Genomic DNA, 19,862 nt, shown 5'->3' with positions numbered 1-19,862 from the left:
TCAATGAAAAATGAGATTTGAGAATGATTTTCTGAACACTGGTCTTACCTAACACAGACATCAATCATATCGTTGGTGCTAAACGAAACAAGCCGATGCCTCATTTCAGTATCCGGACAATGGATATATTTACGTCGTGCACCACACAGCAACTCAACTCAAATGCCTGAACATCTCAATACAGGAACCTCAATACAGGGAGATCCAGCGCCTACTGCTATTATGGAGGTGTGGCATCTGATAGCACATCAAAACATCATTCGCCATACGACATTGACGTGATGTTTTAACATGTTTATGATGCCACATCGCAGCCACACCAGTGGGCACCAGCCCTTTTTGCGCGCCAGCAGTCGGTGCCAAAATGTTGCATATAACAACCTGACAATTTGTTCCTAAATAACATTGAGCGATTCACTTTAACGACCATCTTGCATATGTCCGCTTATTATTCCTTCCAGAATGCCAGATTTCTTGCATGCCATCTACGAAGGCATCGATCTTGCTTTAGATCAAAAATCTCGAAAGTGACGAATTCCAGGGGGTCCATCCAAAGATGAATACTAAGATGAAACGGTCGGAAGAAAAACTTTCTATTTTAGTGTCTTCTTTCACGGTCCCTTTCATCCAATGAGAACCCCCCGTATTCAAGGTAATTTTGTGGTTTTGCTGCCCCCTCGGAATAGATGAAATTTTGCGCTCATTTTTATCAAAACAATCACACCAAAATCAGAGATGTCCCATTTTTTAATTACTCGATTAACAACTAATCGATTATTTTTTATTCACTGTGCTGCCATTTTTCCCCGAATGAGAGTGCAGCACATGTTTGAAACGATCGGTGATGATCCTATGGAGATGTTAATGCTTATATCGGCATGATCTAACCGATTATAAATAGTTTACTTTTCGGTTCGTTAATCGATTAAACGATTATTCGAATGAAAATCGGACATCACTAGATGAATGTGAAACGTCATTTCAAATATAAGGCCGTTCATGAATAATGATACAATTTGAAAGGGACCGGGGCTAATCACAAATTACGTCTCCATGGTAACTGAAATAAACACGAGTGTTCACCGGTTGGTCCATCTTGCTCAAGGCCAAACATTCTGAAATCAACATTCATCACGGTAGATACTTCATCATATATGAATTGGATTTACAAAACCACCCAAACCATCGGCCCTTTTCAAGGCCACCAAAAATTTCTACAAAACAGTTGATTTTTGAAAATCGACGAATGAAAACACGTTCGCGAGCGGATATTGTGCGGACGTAATGCAAATACTGACTTGTTAATACGGGAACTTGCAAAAAAATTGGATTTACTTGGATTGGTTTGGAAGGGATAAAAACATTTGACGTGCAGGATCAGCCGAAGAGGTGAAGAGGATATTGAAGGAAACCCCGAACCTCTCTGTTCGAGCGGTGGCTCGTAAAATAGGAATGTCACCTGGTTTTGTCCAAAAATCCAAACAGCGTTTGGGGCTGAAGTCGTATAAAGTAAAAACAATTCCAAATCGCAACGACAAACAGAATTCGACAGCAAAATCACGGGCTCGACGTTTGTACTGCGAATATTTGACGAAGTATTCATGCGTTGTTATGGACGATGAAACTTATGTCCTGTAGAATTTCAAGCAACTTCCAGGGTTGCTATGGTTAAAAATGCTACAGCTGAGTATTTCAGGACGAAGAAGGCATCTCAATTTACAATGAGTGGTAGAAAATTATCATACATTACATTACATTATCATACATGTTTGAAACAGTGTCTCTTCCCATTGTGTGTTACTGAGATGAACTAGGCTATGGCTAAAAATCTCGTTAATAAAGATTTAAAAAAAAAATCTTCCCAGTATCCAGTTTCCCCTACATGCCCTACAACAAAACTTTTATTTTTATTTTTTTTAAATCTCCCTCCGCAGGATCTTATCGAAGATCTCAAATCCGAGCTCGGTGGCAAATTCGAGGATGTCATCGTTGCCCTGATGATGCCACCGGAGAAATATCTTTGCAAACAGCTGCACAAGGCCATGGACGGAATCGGTACCAACGAGGGTGCTCTGATCGAGATTCTTGCTCCACAAACGAATGAAGAGATCAAGAAAATCGTCGATTGCTACGAAGAGATGTACGATCGTCCCTTGGCTGAACATTTGTGCAGCGAAACGGACGGTAGCTTCCGACGGCTGCTAACGATGATCATTGTCGGAGCAAGAGATCCCCAAGGAACGGTTGATGCGGATTTGGCCATAGAACAGGCTAATCAGCTGTACAACGCCGGTGAAGGCAAATTTGGTACCGACGAGGAGGTTTTCTACAAAATCCTGGCTCACGCCAGCTTCGATCAACTGGAAATAGTTTTCGAAGAATACAAGAAATTATCCGGTCGAACCATCGAGCAGTCCTTGAAGGATGAACTGAGCGGAGAGTTGTACGATGCGCTCAGTGCCATTGTGGAATGCGTCCAGATGGCACCGCATTACTTCGCGAAACGTTTGCACAAGGCAATGGACGGCGTTGGAACGGATGACGCAAGTATGATTCGCATCATTGTTTCACGCTCGGAGCTGGATCTTCAGAACGTCAAGGACGAATACGAGCAAATGTACAACAAGACGCTGCTGAGTGCCGTACGGGTAAGTGTTGGTCACTATGTTTGTCAAATTGGCACATCCCATTATTCAATTAGATTGCGTAGTTAAATATATATCTAGCGTTCAGAATCATAAAGAATTAACTGCTTAATAATTAGAATGAATTAACATTTCTCGGTGCCTTTTATGTTGCTTTTGCTAGCTAATACAACCTTTCACTACAGTGTATTGTAATAATTTCGAAAAATTGCCTTCTGAACTGTGGTAATGCGAAGAGATAATCTGTCGCCGCGGTTAGGCCCTTATGATTCTAAACGCTAGTATATATAAAACGAGTAGCAAGCGATGATGATTAACCATTTAATTATTTCGTATTTGTTCTTGTCTCTTGATTCGCACTTCATTCAATCGCATAACCACAATGAAACGTGACCCGTTGGTTCTTGCCTCCCCTGCGCTAACACATTGGACGTTGTGATGTGCCACTTTTTTCGCCCCGCTCCGCCACATTGCGTTGCATTTGTGGATTGATGCCTCTCGTTCGATAACAGGAGGTAATATTTTAATTAGTTTATGATTTGTGTGTTGCCTGGCTAACTTTCTAACATTTGCATATTTGCTTATATTGTGGTGGTGTATTGTATGCTATGGTATTTCGTTTTGTTGATTGATGATGTAATGAAGGCAGTTGAAATTTGCCGACAAACGTAAGTTGCCAATGCTAAAGCTCGATTCAAAGTAAATCTGGACGCACGGTTTAATACATCACCGCGCCCCTGGTGGTTGGAACAAAAAACGTTTGACAGGCATTTGTTGATGTTTCATTGACGAAGAAATTGGTGAAAATGATTGTACGACTTTTCCCCGAAAACCAGTTCCCCGAAAACACTTTCCTCGAAAGTTTTATCCCCGAAATACGATTCCCCGAATGAACCAGTTCCCCGAAAGGAACGTTTTCCCGAAAACTATTTCCCCGAAAGAACTAGTTCCCCGACAGATACAATTTACACTGTGCGATCTATTTAAATATGATCCTTGAGTTTGTTACAACTTATCTATATGAAATTGAGAAAAATATCTTTGCTGAATATTGATAAACAGAACAAAGTCGTTCAACACCCTAGATAAAGTTTGTGGTTATGACTTGTTATGACATTTGGCGGTTTATCAAATTGATATCTGATTGTAATGAGCATAAAGACTGAGCTTTGATATAAAGAAGGGAAAATTGTGTCAGTTTCATCAAATCTTTCGCTGGTTGACTACTTGTATCGAACAATACCAAAATACACATATCAATGTGTGTCGAATTAAAGTGGACTCTACACGACTGTTTGTATTGACAATAATCGTATTGTCAATGCATTTTATATTGACGTCAATACATCGGTATTGACAATATATCTGTATTCACATCATCAATATTATTGTCAATACTTTTAAGTATTGCGAAATTTTACCGAAATCTCAACAGCTGAACGTTCGGTAAACAGTTCGGTGATTTTTCACAGATTTCCTGTAATTTTTTACCGAATATTCTGAAATCGGTGTATGGTGTTTTCTTCTTGCTCCATACAATTTTGGATTCGGCCTATAAGGAGTCGCAAAGTGACTATAGCATGTATTGCATGGGGACGCATGGTATCTTTTATTTATTAGTATGGAGTTTTTTAACGTTCGTACCTATCCAACACACACACACACACATACATTGTATGCAATTAGCTCCATGGAACATACCAAGTTATACGTCAAATAATCAACTAAGATAAAAAGAAGGAAAAATTCTTGCAACAAACAAAATTTTCCCTTTTTTTTTTTTAACTCTTTATTTGTTCCAAATTCAAAATAAATTACATTTCATTTTAACCTAGGTGCTCCAGTTACTGCAGTAACGTACCAGCCTTAATTGTTATGATATATATCTAAGTGTTTTTACATTGTTCATGCCTTGGCAATTTAGTATTTTAAACAGGTTTTTTAACCTGCATGTCAGTATAACAATTGATATCTTAAAACTAAAAACTAAAACTAAATCTTATCTAAGTATAAAGGGAATTAATCGTTGCAATTGAGGATTGCAACGATTTTTGCCTGAAATTATTAATTATTTTGTTGGACATTTGTGCTAAAGTCTCAACATTCGAAATTCTATGTACTTCGGTAGTACTGTACCAGGGAGGCAACTTCAAAATCATTTTCAGAATTTTGTTCTGAATCCTTTGAAGTGCTTTTTTCCTGGTAGTGCAGCAACTAGACCATATTGGCACAGCGTAAAGCATGGCCGGTCTAAAAACTTGTTTAAATATTAGAAGTTTATTCGTCAGGCAAAGTTTGGATTTCCTGTTTATAAGAGGATACAAACATTTTATATATTTGTTACATTTGGCTTGAATGCCCTCAATGTGATCTTTAAAAGTTAATTTTTGGTCAAGTATTAATCCAAGATATTTCACTTGGTTTGACCAGGAAATTGGAACTCCGTTCATAGTGACTATCTGACTACTACTAGGTTTCAAAAACGAAGCTCTAGGCTTGTGTGGAAATATTATAAGTTGAGTTTTGGAAGCGTTGGGAGAAATCTTCCATTTTTGTAAATAAGAAGAGAAAATATCTAAACTTTTCTGCAGTCTGCTGCAAATAACACGAAGACTTCTTCCTTTAGCGGAAATGCCTGTGTCATCAGCGAACAAAGATTTGTGGCAACCCTGAGGCAAATCAGGGAGGTCCGAAGTGAAAATGTTATACAATATAGGCCCAAGAATGCTACCCTGAGGAACTCCTGCCCTAACAGGTAGCCGATTAGATTTGGAATTTTGATAATTTACTTGAAGAGTTCTGTCAGTTAAATAATTTTGAACTAATTTCATAATATAAAGTGGAAAATTAAACTTTTTCAATTTAGCAATCAAACCTTCATGCCAAACACTGTCGAATGCTTTTTCTATGTCTAGAAGAGCAACTCCAGTTGAGTGGCCTTCAGATTTGTTTGAACGAATTAAATTGGTAACTCTTAAGAGTTGATGAGTAGTTGAATGCCCATGGCGAAATCCAAACTGCTCATCTGCAAAAATTGAGTTCGTATTGATGTGAAGCATCATTCTATTCAAAATTATCTTTTCAAAAAGTTTACTTATTGAAGAAAGCAAACTTATTGGACGGTAGCTAGAAGCTTCAGCTGGATTTTTATCCGGCTTCAAAATTGGAACAACTTTTGCATTTTTCCATTTATCAGGAAAGTATGCCAAATGGAAACATCTGTTAAATAATTTTACCAAGAAAGACAAGGTACTCTCTGGGAGTTTTTTGATGAGGATATAGAAAATTCCATCATCACCTGGAGCTTTCATATTTTGAAACTTTTTAGTTATAGACCTTACTTCGTCCAAATCAGTCCCCCAGGTATCATCAAAAATATTTTCCCGAGAGAAAATATTCAGAAAATCCCGAGCAACCTGATTCTCAATAGGACTAGTAAGACCCAAACTGAAATTATGGGAACTCTCGAATTGCTTAGCAAGTTTCTGAGCTTTTTCCAAATTTGTGATCAAAATTTTACCACCTTCTTTAAGCGCTGGAATAGGCTTTTGAGTTTTTTTCAAAATTTTTGTGAGTTTCCAAAAGGGTTTGGAACTCGGGTCTAATTTAGAAATAGTATTTTCAAAAGTTTTGTTCCTCAGGGCAGAGAATCGCTTTTTAATTTGTTTTTGCAAATCCCGCCAGATAACTTTCATGGCAGGATCGCGTGTTCTTTGATATTGTCTCCTACGGACATTTTTAAGACGGATCAAGAGCTGAAGATCATCGTCTATTATAATTGAATCGAATTTAACCTCGCATTTTGGTACTGAGGCAGCTCTTGCTTCAACTATAGAAGTAGTCAGAGATTCAAGAGCATAATTAATTTCATCTTTGGTTTGCAAAGGAATGTTTGGATCGAAGTTATATTCCATAAATGTTCGATACTGCTCCCAATCAGCTCTATGGTAATTGAAAGTAGAGCTGTTGGGATTACAAATTATTTCTTGGGATATTTCAAAAGTTACTGGAAGGTGATCAGAACCGAAGTCAGCATGGGTAACCAATTGGCTACAAAGTTGACATGAATCAGTTAAGACCAAATCAATAGTGGAGGGATTTCTTATAGAAGAAAAGCATGTTGGACTGTTTGGATATTGAATAGTGTAATAACCTGCAGAACAATCATCAAACAGAATATTACCATTGGAATTGCTTTGAGCATTATTCCATGAGCGGTGTTTTGCATTAAAATCACCAATAATGAAGAATTTAGACCTATGACGGGTAAGTTTCTGGAGGTCACCCTTGAGAAAATTCTTTTGCTGGCCTACGCATTGGAATGGCAAATAGGCAGCTATAAACGTAAGTTGTCCAAATTTTGTTTCAACAGAAACTCCCAAAGTTTCAAAAACTTTGGTTTCAAATGAAGAAAGAATTTTATGTTTGATTCGTCTATGAATAATGATGGCAACGCCACCACAGGGTCCATCAAGACGATCATTTCTATAAATCAAGTAATTTGCGTCCTTCTTAACCTTATGGGCAGGTTTAAGGAACGTTTCAGTTATAACGGCAATATGCACGTTATGAACTCTCAAAAAATTAAAAAGCTCGTCTTCATTATCTTTAAGAGATCGAGCATTCCAATTTACAATATTTAATGCTTTAAAATCCATTACTGAATTTTAAAGTCATGACAATATTATTTGCAAATTTTACTCCAGTTTGAATAGCATCAAACATGGAGTTAGATTTAAGCATATCAGAAATCATGTCAATTAATGAATTCTGTAAAAATTCCATTTTGGGGGCAGTAATGCTCCCTAAGTCAAAATTGTCAAAATTTCCGTTAGAACGTTGGTTAGTATTTTGATTTCTACCCGCTGCAATAGCAGCATAGGTAGCTCCATTAACTCGCTGAACATTGTTAGCAGCGAGGGGAGTAGGTACAGATGAAACATTTGAAGCAGGGGTGATATTTGTACCTACGGGTACGAATGTAGAATTTGTTCCTCGCTGACCGTTGTTAACAGCAGAGGAATTTGTACCTGGTCGGAAACGTGGAGCGTTTCCTACCTGTCGGTTAGAACGAGATTGTAGGATCGCTTTGCGAGTCTTACATTCCCAAAAATTGGATTTGTGGTTTTCACCACAATTTGAACATTTAAATTTCTTAGGATCTTCCTTCACAGGACAGTCGTCCTTTGCGTGAGAGGAATCACCACAATTCATGCATTTAGCTGGCATGTAGCAATTTTTAGTTCCGTGACCCCATCCCTGGCACTTACGGCACTGAGTGAGGTTTTGGAAATTTCCTCCAGTCTTCCTGAAGTGTTCCCACTTCACTCGGACATGGAGCATAAGGCTAGCTTTTTCTAAGGCCTTAAGGTTGTTTAGTTCACTAGACTTGAAGTGAACTAAATAAAAATCATTAGAAATCCCGTTGCGCGAATCGCCAGGACGGGATTTCATTTTCATTTTGATTACTTGGAGTGGCACAACTCCAAGTAATTTTGCCAGTTCATCTTTGATCTGATCCAGGGATTCACCACTGGGCAGTCCTTTCATGACAACCTTGAACACACGTTCAGTTTTGGTGTCGTAAGTAAAAAATTTGTGCTTCTTCTCAGTAAGATACTTGAGAAGACATTTAAATCCGTCCAAGGTTTCAGCCAATACACGGCATTCACCCCGACGTCCAATTTGTAGTGAAAACTTAACTTTCACGAAATTCAAAAGTTCCATGCGAAGAGCATGGAAATCGGTAGTGGTTATCACAATAGGGGGAATCTTTTCCTTCTTGGCATTAAGCCGGGAAAGTTTACTAGAATTTTTCTTGGATGATGGATCATTCTCATCATCCGTGAGCAAATCAAATTGATTACTCAAATTAATTTCTTCAGAAGGGGGGTCAAGAGTTTGCCCCTTTCTTTTGCGTTTAGGCGCCATGGCGGCAGTAAATTTTTATCCAAATCGACTTCCAAGCAGATTACTATAAGAATCTGAAGGATCGAAGAGGAATTTTCCAAATCGATATCCAAGAAGGATTACCTCGGGTAGGGTCCAAACAAGGATCGAAAAGGAATAAGAGTTGAACAAGGTAGAAATTTTTTACAGGTTCCCAAACAAAATTTTCCCTTCTTTGTATCACAGCTCGTTCTTTAACGTTTTGAAGAATAAATATCTTACTAATTTATAAAACTGATATCTAATCGTAATCAAATTAAAAAAACGAGCCGTTCGGGGCCATACATTAATTATGTCACGCGAAATTGAGGCAAAATTAATCAATCACAGATTTCTACACGTCCCTCCTTAGGGCGTGACATAATTTGTACATCACCCCTTATACAAAGAAGAAAAATCGTTGTTTGTTTCAAGAAATGTTCCTTCTTTGTAGCACAGCTCGTTTCTAAACGTATCGCATAATATCTACCCTAATAAAAATGTTATGGTTAATTTGCTTAACGACGTGTTCTGGGTATCATCCAAACCATTTGTGGAATAGTTCACACATTTGGGTTATCGTTCGTTTATGGTAATTTTTTATTAGGGTATCTAATTGGTTTTATCAAAGAGATATCATTTTCCTTTCTTCAATTTTATTACAATGAGATATCGCTTTGATAAATTAGTAAGATATTTTCTTCAAAACGTTAAAGAACGAGCTGTGATACAAAGAAGGGAAAATTTTGCTTCTCGCAAGAAATTTTCCTTCTTTGAATCATAGTTCATTCTTTGACGTATAATATGGTATGATCCATGGAGCTAATTGCATACAATGTGTGTATTTGTTTGATAGGTACGACCGTTAAAAAAAACTCCATACAAACAAAGAAAAGATATCATGCGTCCCCATGCCATACATATTAGTCACATGGCGACTCCTTATAGGGTGAATCTAAAATTGTATGGAGCACGAAGAAATCAATATGTGTTGAATAAAGACAAAAGTTTGACTTTCGTTAAAACTACATGGAAAGGTCAAAAGCTGCTGAAATAGGATTACACCGATTTCAGGAGCTTGACCTTTACATTTTGTTTTAACGAAAGTCAAACTATTGTCTTTATTCGACGCACATTAATATGTTTATTGTGGTATTGTTCGATACAAGTAGTTAACCAGCGAAGATGCGCAGATTCGGGGAAATGGTACATTCGGGGAAATTATTTTCTGGGAACTGTGCCATTCGGGGAATTGTATTTCGGGGAATTGTATTTCGGGGAAAAGTTACATTCGGGGCAATAACATTCGGGGAAAGTGTTTTCGGGGGACTGGTTTTCGGGGAAAAGTCGTACAATCGGTGAAAAGTTTTTCTTTTGGGTAGAAAGCGAGGGGAAAATTCCATGCGAATTGCACACAAGTAAATGAAAACTACTTCCCTATCAACCATTTCGTTAAATTTCTTTAATTTTCGATATATCGATCTTCAAAGACATTCATATGAAAAATCGATAGCGATCGTCACCATTTAATGAATAAATGTAAAGATACTAAAAGCCTGATCGTGAATCATTTATAAACATCTATATCAAAATGTTGCTACTATTCGTTACCTATGTAAAAATACCGATTCGTGTTGCCAGATCAAAATATCGATTTCTCTTGTCAGATCAAAATAACAATACACGGTACTGATATTTTTGGGATTTTTTTTTTATCTGCGTAATTGCTAGGTTTCGATCCCGTGTCTTCTAGGGTGTACTGATTTCTTTGTTGGTAGCTAATCGTCGGGTCTACAGCTGCTGTTGATGAGCTTCTTAACCACTGGCAATCACACTCTAGTATATGATGTTTTGAAATTTATGTACATCTTTTCAAAAATGAATTCAAAAATTATTTGTCATATCCATAACCAAACCATTAAGTTCCCTCATTCGTTTCAAAAAGCCGAGAATTCTACCACGTTTGCTATCGCTGATTCTTAAGAAATGGCCGAGAGCATATCGACGTAAACCTAAAGAACTATAATGGCAAACATTTGTATCATCGTGGCTATCGATCAGTCTTCCCATTAATTTTCCGGCAGATCATGATTCTCTCGGTGAAGAACCAAATTTGTCGATAACTAATATAAACATTGCCATCTGTCATCTAGTGTGTATCAAACTCTCTTTACCCAGCGATGCAAATCGATAAAAAGGAGATTATAAATGTGCATCGATGGCAATCTATATTGTTCGTTGCCAAAGTTCAACGTTACGATGGTATCAGTATTCAAATATTTTTAGTTGAATATTTATAAAGAAAACTATAGCCCATGTGACACATCGAAATTAGAAGAAATTTAGTATGGCATCTTTCTAAATTACTATCATGCGACCGACAAAGAAATTACCTTAAATGTAAGTATCAATCAATAAAGGTTTTTAAATATATTCATCGAAATCAAAGAAACCTGAAAGTAAAGAATTACCGACACATAATTTTTATGTTTGTATAAAGAACTTTGAAGAAGTTTCACGAATGGTTGGTCGGGTTTGACCCGTTTTACCTACTTTTGGGTCCACTATAGGCGAGATGAGTGAAAAGAACTTACTTTTGGGTACTTTTTTCTTACCGTGTACAACTCAGATCGATTGATTAGAAAATAGCCGAACAAAAGCGGTGGGTAGAGCTTGTTGCCTACCGCGCTCTTCGGAAGATTGCAGTACCTTTTTTCGGGTAACCTAACATATCGAATAAAGCCCGATTCAAAGTAAATTTGGACGCATTCAAGTGATCATAACTCAAGAATTGAACAACATACACGGTTGTTAAAAACGTCAAACGAAAGGGTATTTATTCAGCCTTCATAACATACATACATAACAAGTTATTACATTTCACCGTTTCGAACGAACTGTCGCACTTTACTTGTGATCGATGCCATCATGATCTGCACAGTCGCTGGTGACACCAACAATCAATACGAAACTAACGATTTTAAATTGGCTCACCACTTTAGTAGCCTATTGGTCCCAAGCAAACGATTAACGTACCCTATTCTAGTTGAAATTCTATTACTACACTATGTTTGTTTTGATTCGCTATGAAAGTTTGACAGATAACATCAGGGGTGTGTGGATTCATGCAGAACATGCAGGGGTGAGTGAAATAGCTTGGGACTGCTTGGGACCGTTGTTCTGGTACTGAATGAGCAAAAATAATAATGATTTTCTTCGGGACCCAGTGGTCTTAGAGTTACCTCTATGGTGACACTGTACCGGCGAACTTATTCCACTTTAAACTCATTTGTTGTGCATTTGTCACTTCTTTACCGCATCCTCAAAGTTTTCGCTTGACAATTGGCCAATATTTTTCGATCGGTCTGAACTCAGGGCAACTCGGAGGATTAATCTCTTTGGCGACGAAATTATCATTGTTTGTAGCATACCATTCTAGTACCTCCTTAGAGTAGTGGTAACTGGCTAGATCCGGCCAAAACATAACGTTGGTCTTGTGTTACCGAATGAAGGGTAAAATCCACTTTTTCAGACACTCTTTAATGTAAACCTTCGACGTCATTGTGTGAGATGTGATGAAAACCTTGGTTTTAAGGCCACAACTGCAGATTCCTTGCCAAATCATTAGTTTCCGAGCAAACTTATCAGCAAAAACAAATTTATACCTGGAAGGGACATCCCCACGACCAGTTGCCAGGTAAAATTTTCGTCCGGGGATTTGTTTATAATCCATTTTGACATATGTTTCGTCATCACATTTCCATGATCCGTAATTTCGGGATGCGTCGATCAATCGAGAAAAACTTTTCACCAATTTCTTCGTCAATGAAACATCAAAAAATGCCTGTCAAACGTTTTTTTGTTCCAACCACCAGGGGCGCGGTGGTGTATTAAACCGTGCGTCCAGATTTACTTTGAATCGAGCTTTAGCAACCGTTTTGTCTGTATCGTAAGTTGCTTTATGTGTTTGGATTCGCTGATCAAGAAACATGTTGTTGATAGCATTTTACTATGAAACACCAATGGCAGCTTTGACGAGTTTCTCTTTACAAAAAAAATATAATTTCAATTTTATTTAATTGACGTTCAATAGTATTCAATATCAGTTTTCAAACATACCACAACATACCCTGGGGTTGGAAAAATTGTTGTTCTTAACTTGAAAGCAACATTTGTCATTGAACTAAGTGTCAATCAATCTATTTTTTGTTTAAATGTTAGAAATTTATGATTTTCTGTGAAATTATCAGTGATATAAAAAAAATGCCTACATTTAGGCGCAACTGCAATTTATAAAAAAAAGTAGAAGGGTCTGTGCCTAGGGGCACGAACGGAAGCTTGACGTAGGACCGCTAGTGGATGGATAAACATTTCAAAAGGTCCTATCTGCATTGATCGATTCTCTTCATCGACTTTCTCTTTCGTTAATAATTCAGCTGCAAAACCTTTCCCTTTTGTATTTGACGTTTTGAATGCTATATAAGAACCTCCTTCATGAAACTATGTGGTAAAATTAGCGTTCTCGGCGTTCTTGGTGTAGACGAGATCACTTGGACTGAAGGACCTCATACTGGACTTCTTCTGGTCAACCGGTGACGGCGGTGGAAGTTCTGGTGATGCACATAGCAGTTCGAGACAGGCGCAAGCGTCGTCCAAACATGATCTCCGACGGTGATAGACCTTCTGGCGCTGACCGATTAGGTGTGCTTCTGTAGGCCACCAAGAACGTATCCAAGGCTTCAACGGTTCAACTTATCCCGTCTTTAAGCTCCTTGCTTGAACGTGTCGATAAATCGCTCTGCTTGGCCGTTTGATTGTGGTTGAAACGGTGCAGTTATTACGTGGTCGATTTCATTCGTCTTGCAGAACTGAGCGTATTCCAAGCTTGTGAATTGGGTAGCGTTGTCTGACACCAACATTTCCGGCATCCCCAGGCATTTGAAAACACTGCGGAGGATGCTGATCGTTGCGACGTGTGCGGATGACTTCCACGGTGAGCAGATAGTAGTCGTCGTCGATGGGACCAGCGTAGTTCAAGTGCTGGTCGATTGGAGCAGCATATCGCTGCTGCTGGTGACTTTGCTGTCAAGGCGCATGGTGAGCACGCTTTCACGTACTCGGCAATCTCGCTGACGAGCGATGGCCAATAAACGTAGCTGCGGGAGAGTGCCTTTATCCGCTGAATACCGGGGTGCCCCCGGTGTAGTTCATTGAGGCATCGCTTGCGTAGAAGAGAAAGAATGACAAGCCTTTCGCCGAAGAGAATGCAGCCTTGCACTGTTGGTGATTCACGGCGATGGTGGAAACAAAGAAGTTCTCGATCTGCGTCGCTGACCAGGGAATTTGGCTAGCCTTCCTGGACGTACCGATAGACCTTCTTGAGCACCGGATCCGTCTTGGTGCTTTGTTGTACTGTGTCAAAACTCAAAGGAAACACAATAAAAGAATCATACACTACTGACCGCATGTCACTCTCCAAGGTGACGGAAGCGGTTTCGCATGGTGGTTAATGAGACGAGAAAGGATATAAGCGTGACCAAATTTGACCGTGGCCACGTACTCCTTGACGAAGTCGTACATCAACAGCGTCAGGGCCGAGCGTTGCAGACGATTGGCAGTATACACTGGAATGCCCTTCTTGCTCCCGAACATTCGAAGTAGTGGTTGATGGTCGGTTTGGAGGAGGAACTTGCGTCCGAATATCATGCAGTGTAACAAACCGGTGGAAACTAACGGTTTTAAATTGGCTCACTACTTGACTAGCCTATTGATCCCAAGCAAATCGATTAACGTACCCAATTCCAGTCGAAAATCTAGTACTACACTATGTTTGTTTTGATTCGCTATGAATATTTGACAGATAAAATGGAGGGCTCGTGGATTTTTCTATGTTGATTAACTTGGGACCGAGCAGAGGTTGAGCAGATTTCTTCGGAACCTTCTGGTCTTAGAGTTACCTCTATGGTGGAACTTCGTTCCCGCTTAGATGATAGCCAATCCTTCACGATTGGCTGTAGTTACGCTCGGCGGGGGCCAAGGCTTTCGCAGCATGCTGGACGACTTTGATTGTACCATCGGGAAAACGGTGACTCATGGTCGCTCCCAGACCGATTGACACATCGGCCGAAACGATGATCTCTTGCTTGGGATTGTAATGGGTTAGGAGCAAGTCCGACGACAAAATGGTTTTGAACTTGTCGAACGCCCTCTGATACTCCGCTGTCCAAGCGAATTTGACTCCCGTCTGCAGCACTTCGTCCAGTGGGTAGCGCAAAGCTCGCATATTCGGTACGAATTTCCCGTAGAGGTTTACGGGTCCGGGAAACGACCGAACCAAGGTTGCAAAGACTCATTTCAGCTAAAACAATGTTTTTCTAAATTATGAAATACTTAGATGCCATGATCAAATTTTGAATTGGTAGGATACAAGAAGAGGTTGCAAAGAATGTGTTTGACATATTAAACCTGTTTATTTCACTTCATGAGAGTAACAATCAGCGATTTTTCACATACTCACTCACTCACTCACTCACTCACTCAGCGATCAGCAAATCGCTGATTGTGACTCATAGAAAGCAAAATTTACAGGTTTTATGTTTCCAACGCATACTTTGTAACCTCTTCTTGTAAGTTACAAGTAAAACATGCCATCATACCATCTTTTGGTTTTATTATTCCGAAAAACATTATTTTAGCTGAAATGAGTCTTTGCAACCTTGGACCGAACTCCTGACTCGTCCGTGGGTGCCGGATGGCTTTGATCTTGGCTGGATTGGGACGAATTCCATGGTGGTCGAGTAAGTGTCCAAGATATTTAATCTGCTGACATCCGAAGGAGCACTTCTCGAATCGGACTGTGAACCCGAACTCTTGCAGACGCTGGAAAAGTGCGTTCAGATTCCGCCAATGCTGTTCCTCATCTTCTCCGCCGACTACGATGTAATCGATGTAACCGCAAGTGTGCTTGAGATCAGCCAATATGGTGTCAACGGCTTTCACTGACTTTGTAGATGCCCGGTGGGTATTGATCGCGAGGAGCTTGCATGTCGATGATGCTGAATACCTTGCAGTTGGCGAACTTGATGAAGATGTCTTGTCTTGTTTCTATGGTACCAGCACATTACGAATCGCGATGAAGAAAAAGAACCACTTCAATTTTGCGAAAACAACCAACACCACTGTTAGAAGTTCGATCTGTTCTGCTGGTTTTATTAGCTTCCTTTCCCTACTGTTGCTGGACGTTAGATCGATGTACACCATTGAAACTGCAGTGGAATGACTGCTATAATACACCAAACAATGTCAGTTCAATGCACACTAACACCATTAATATTTTTAATATTTGCCCTATCCAGTAATAGCGTTTTACAGTAAATAATACTAAATTCATTTTTTTCTTCTAGGGTGAGTGCTCCGGCGACTACAAGCACGCTCTCTGTGCTCTACTCGGAGAAGCCTAAACGGACGAATGAAGTAATCTACCCTTTACCGGATATGTAATCATGCATGATGGTGTCGAATACGAACGTTTTACCCGTTTTAAATTAGGATCGATACATAGTTTTATTGATATACTCTACTAATGATGTGAAAACAACATTGTATCCATGTTGCACAAACAACGCAGTAACGCGCACCTTTTATTATTAATGTGTTATTTTCTTTTGACTAATCAGACATCAGGATATTAGAAGGAAACAGCATTTTAGTTACAATAATCCCGATAAACAGTTCGAATTGATTTGAACATCGTATTGAAACGAATCTCAGTTGTAGCAGTGGAAATTATTCTCAGTGTGCAATGGCAAAAATGGTGCCCAAAACGGAAATATTAGGCGGCCTTAGCAAAGAAAAGAAAAAAACAAAAGCTTATCGCATCGGTCAAACCTATAAATTATTTACCTAGCTGCTTCACTATTCGTCAATGTAACGTGACGTTGAATAAATTATTCATTGAAAAAGCGACGCTTTCGCTTTGAGTGGATTTCTTTCTTTTGTCCCATTCGAAACAAAAACTCCCATCGCTAAGTTTTAAGCTGAGATCCTATATTTGAGTAGCATATGGTAACATAAAAAAAAAAATCAAGACTTTTTCACATACCTCCCTCTTTACGCCTAGCCATGGATCCAGTTGCTCCGGCTTCCCACACTTCCCGACCGGCGCTTGTTCCGATCGGATGCAGTGTCCTTCCTACCCAGCACGGGACTACCACCGGAACTGATGTTCCTAATCAGCGATTTGAGTCCACGAGCTTGCGATTCGGCCGCATTACCTATGTTGTTCGATTCCTGCGCGATGATGTAGAAATCGTCTACAATATGTGCCGGAGGCGGAATGTCAAACGGAATGATATCGTTCAGGGACTGGGCATTTCCGGCTGATCGCGTAGAGTAGCGCGTTTTGCCATCCAGGGTGTACTTTTGATCATTGAATGAAGTTAAACGGGACTGATGGGAGGTGCCAGCCGCTGCTGCTGCTGCTGCCGCCGCCGCTGCGGATGCTGTCTGCTGTTGGATGCTCTGCAGTTTAGTACGAAGTTGGGTATTTTCCTCCTGCAGCTTTCGGAGCAGACTACTTTCCGTTTCCACCTTGGAAATAGTTGGCTGAGGCATACATTGGTAAATGGTGGAAAGAAAATTGTGTAAGGAAATCAGCAACGTGTCCTGCCATTGCTTGGTGAAGCAGACGGCGAACGCGGAATGATCCTCGGGAGTTTTGCAGAATGGAAAGACTACAATAAGACATATTATTAGGTATTTATTCAAAAATCAATCAAAAGGTACTCATGCTACTTACAGAACCACTCTTTCCACTCACTCTGCGATACCAGCTCTGGAGCTAGCTTCGAGAAGAATTCGTTGATTTTATCAGGCTTGTTTGACATGTACGCAATGATCAAGTAGAACTTCAAGATCGATTGTTCCAACTTATTTACAGCTGCAAAAGCAATTCAAGTCAATTTGATTCAGCATATTGCTTCCTTTCACTCACCCGCAGTGTAGCTATGTTCCAAATTTCGAAACAAATGGCTGTTTAAGTGAGCCCACAGATCGCGCAATCCCTGCAGATCGTGTGCCTGAATCAGTTGCATCAGATGGTCGATGATTTTATCCACCCGAAAGCTCTTGTCTTTGTCGTTCTTCAGCTCAGCGTCGAACGACTTGAGCGTATTGGAAAATCCACGGAACAGCACATATTCTCGCACTAGACCGTCGGTGTACTGAATGTGCGCCATCGAGTAACGATAAAAGAATCACTGCAGAAGGAAATTTTCCACAAAACCCAACTTTTTAGCACGATTTTCTACTATTAACTGGAACACGGATACGTACCTGAAGACTGCAGTAGCTGCTGTAAGTTTTGTTTCGTTTAGGGTAAGTGCACCAGTTTTGGCCACCCCAGAAAAAAGATTGAATCACAAACTTTATATGTACCCCGAAGAGTTGAATAAACAATCTAAACACAACTTGCAAAAAACGTGAAAATTTAATAATATCGTCAAAACTTGGCCAAAATAGGTCCGATTCCGGTAGTGTTGTATTTGTTATTGTTTTCAATTTTACAAAAATACGTGACAGCTCTCAGCTGATAGGAGGGTGGGCGTTAATATTAGATGTCGACCTGTTCACCATTGTCCGAGCCATAAAATTAATATCTAGATAAACATTTCAAAAGGTCCTATCTGTTTATTTTTTATTGTTATTTTACATCAACAGGCTGGATGAAGCCCCAATGATTTAAACCTTATCAACTATGGTAAAAAAAATACATTCAAGCATGGTCATAACATAAAAAAACATTAAAAAACGTATATCTTATAGTCAAAATCTTAACTCCTGCCGGCGAAAAACAGAAGAAAACTTTCGACGAAGCGCATCACGGAAGAGATGAAAGTCGAAAACAGATGCAACTCTGTTGAATGTTCTCTGCAGTCCGCAAATCGTACCGTACGCTCCATAATTTGTGCGACGTAGAGGCAGTCTTAGCAACAATCAATACGAAACTAACGATTTTAAATTGGCTCACCACTTTAGTAGCCTATTGGTCCCAAGCAAACGATTAACGTACCCTATTCTAGTTGAAATTCTATTACTACACTATGTTTGTTTTGATTTGCTATGAAAGTTTGACAGATAACATCAGGGGTGTGTGGATTCATGCAGAACATGCAGGGGTGAGTGAAATAGCTTGGGACTGCTTGGGACCGTTGTTCTGGTACTGAGTGAGCCAAAAATAATAATGATTTTCTTCGGGACCCAGTGGTCTTAGAGTTACCTCTATGGTCTTAGCATAAGGTTATTACGAAGCGGTCGGGGTTGAACATTCAGGTCAATTTGCCTCAGGATAGCCTCACAATCTGTCCTTCCTTGTAGGATATCGGCCACGGTTAGGGCTCTGCTTGTGTCTCTTCTAGTCCGGAGAAGTTCTAGGTCGATAAGATGACAACGGCTTTCGTAACTTGGTAATCGAAACGGATCATTCCAAGGCTATCTACGCAACGCAAAACGAAGAAAGCGACGTTGAACAGATTCAATTCTCTCGGCACCGTTGTTGTAGTTTGGGTTCCAAACCGCTGAACAATACTCAAGCGTCGATCGAACAAGCGAACAATAGAGAGATTTTAGACAGTAGATGTCAGTGAAGTTTTTAGCTATCCTGAAAATGAACCCTAAAGTTCTTGACGCCTTATCAACAACATATGCAATGTGTTGCTTGAATGAAAGCTGCGAATCCAAGATCACACCCAAGTCTTTCACTTGATTCACGCGTTCGATTGTCGAGCCAAGCAGATCATAGCTAAATATTATCGGTTGATGTTTTCGTGAGAACGTAATAGCGGAGCATTTGACTGGGTTCACTACCATTCTGTTTAACCTGCACCAACTAGCGAATACATTCAGTTGACGTTGAAGAAAGTGACAGTCAGCAATGAAGCAGATTCGTAGGAAGGTTTTGAGGTCATCTGCATATGATAACCGAGGAGCTTCGATGACCAGATGCACGTCGTTGAAGTACAGTATAAAAATGAACGGTCCCATGTGGCTTCCCTGAGGTATACCTGATGTGGCGAAGAAGCTAGCTGATCTGCAATCTCCTATGGCAACTTTTAGTTGCCGACCGGTAAGCTATGATCGAAACCAACTCAGAAGATTACCGCATACACCGAGCCTGCCGAGTTTAGCAATCGCAAAAGCATGGTTCAACTTGTCGAATGCTGCGGATAGGTCTGAATAAATAACGTCCGTTTGAACCCGATCCGACATGCTTTCGGTTATATACGATGTGAG

At 39.7% G+C, this 19,862-nt stretch overlaps 2 protein-coding genes across 3 annotated transcripts in view; one reads left to right on the top strand and one right to left on the bottom strand.

The window, feature by feature from the left end:
- Positions 1-16,557, top strand: part of LOC135696862 (annexin B10-like) — a 30,459-nt gene extending 13,902 nt beyond the window's left edge. The window contains exons 3-4 of the mRNA XM_065216401.1: positions 1,935-2,648; positions 15,977-16,557. Coding sequence (XP_065072473.1) covers positions 1,935-2,648; positions 15,977-16,033 — 771 coding nt within the window. The 3' untranslated portion in view covers positions 16,034-16,557. The remainder of the gene's footprint in view (positions 1-1,934; positions 2,649-15,976) is intronic.
- The window catches only part of LOC135696860 (WD repeat-containing protein 91), a 123,768-nt gene extending 105,811 nt beyond the window's left edge, over positions 1-17,957 (bottom strand). Inside the window, exons 1-3 of one of the 2 annotated variants that reach the window (XM_065216398.1) lie at positions 17,566-17,957; positions 17,371-17,511; positions 16,671-17,305 (exon numbers count right to left, since the gene is read on the bottom strand). In XM_065216398.1, the coding sequence (XP_065072470.1) occupies positions 16,689-17,305; positions 17,371-17,511; positions 17,566-17,809 (1,002 nt within the window). In that variant the 5' untranslated portion in view covers positions 17,810-17,957 and the 3' untranslated portion in view covers positions 16,671-16,688. Of the gene's footprint in view, positions 1-16,110; positions 17,306-17,370; positions 17,512-17,565 lie in introns of those variants that run through there. The other variant, XM_065216397.1, reaches the window with a different exon arrangement.
- Positions 17,958-19,862: the final 1,905 nt, after the last annotated feature.

Source organism: Ochlerotatus camptorhynchus, unplaced genomic scaffold (genome assembly GCF_037179485.1).
Source record: "Ochlerotatus camptorhynchus isolate MF236.1 unplaced genomic scaffold, CSIRO-AGI_Acam_v1.1 ptg000062l, whole genome shotgun sequence".
In the NCBI taxonomy this organism is placed as follows: Eukaryota; Metazoa; Arthropoda; class Insecta; order Diptera; family Culicidae; genus Ochlerotatus; species Ochlerotatus camptorhynchus.
The sequence above is the reverse complement of the archived record's forward strand: the minus strand, read 5'-3'. Positions and strand labels throughout refer to the sequence as shown.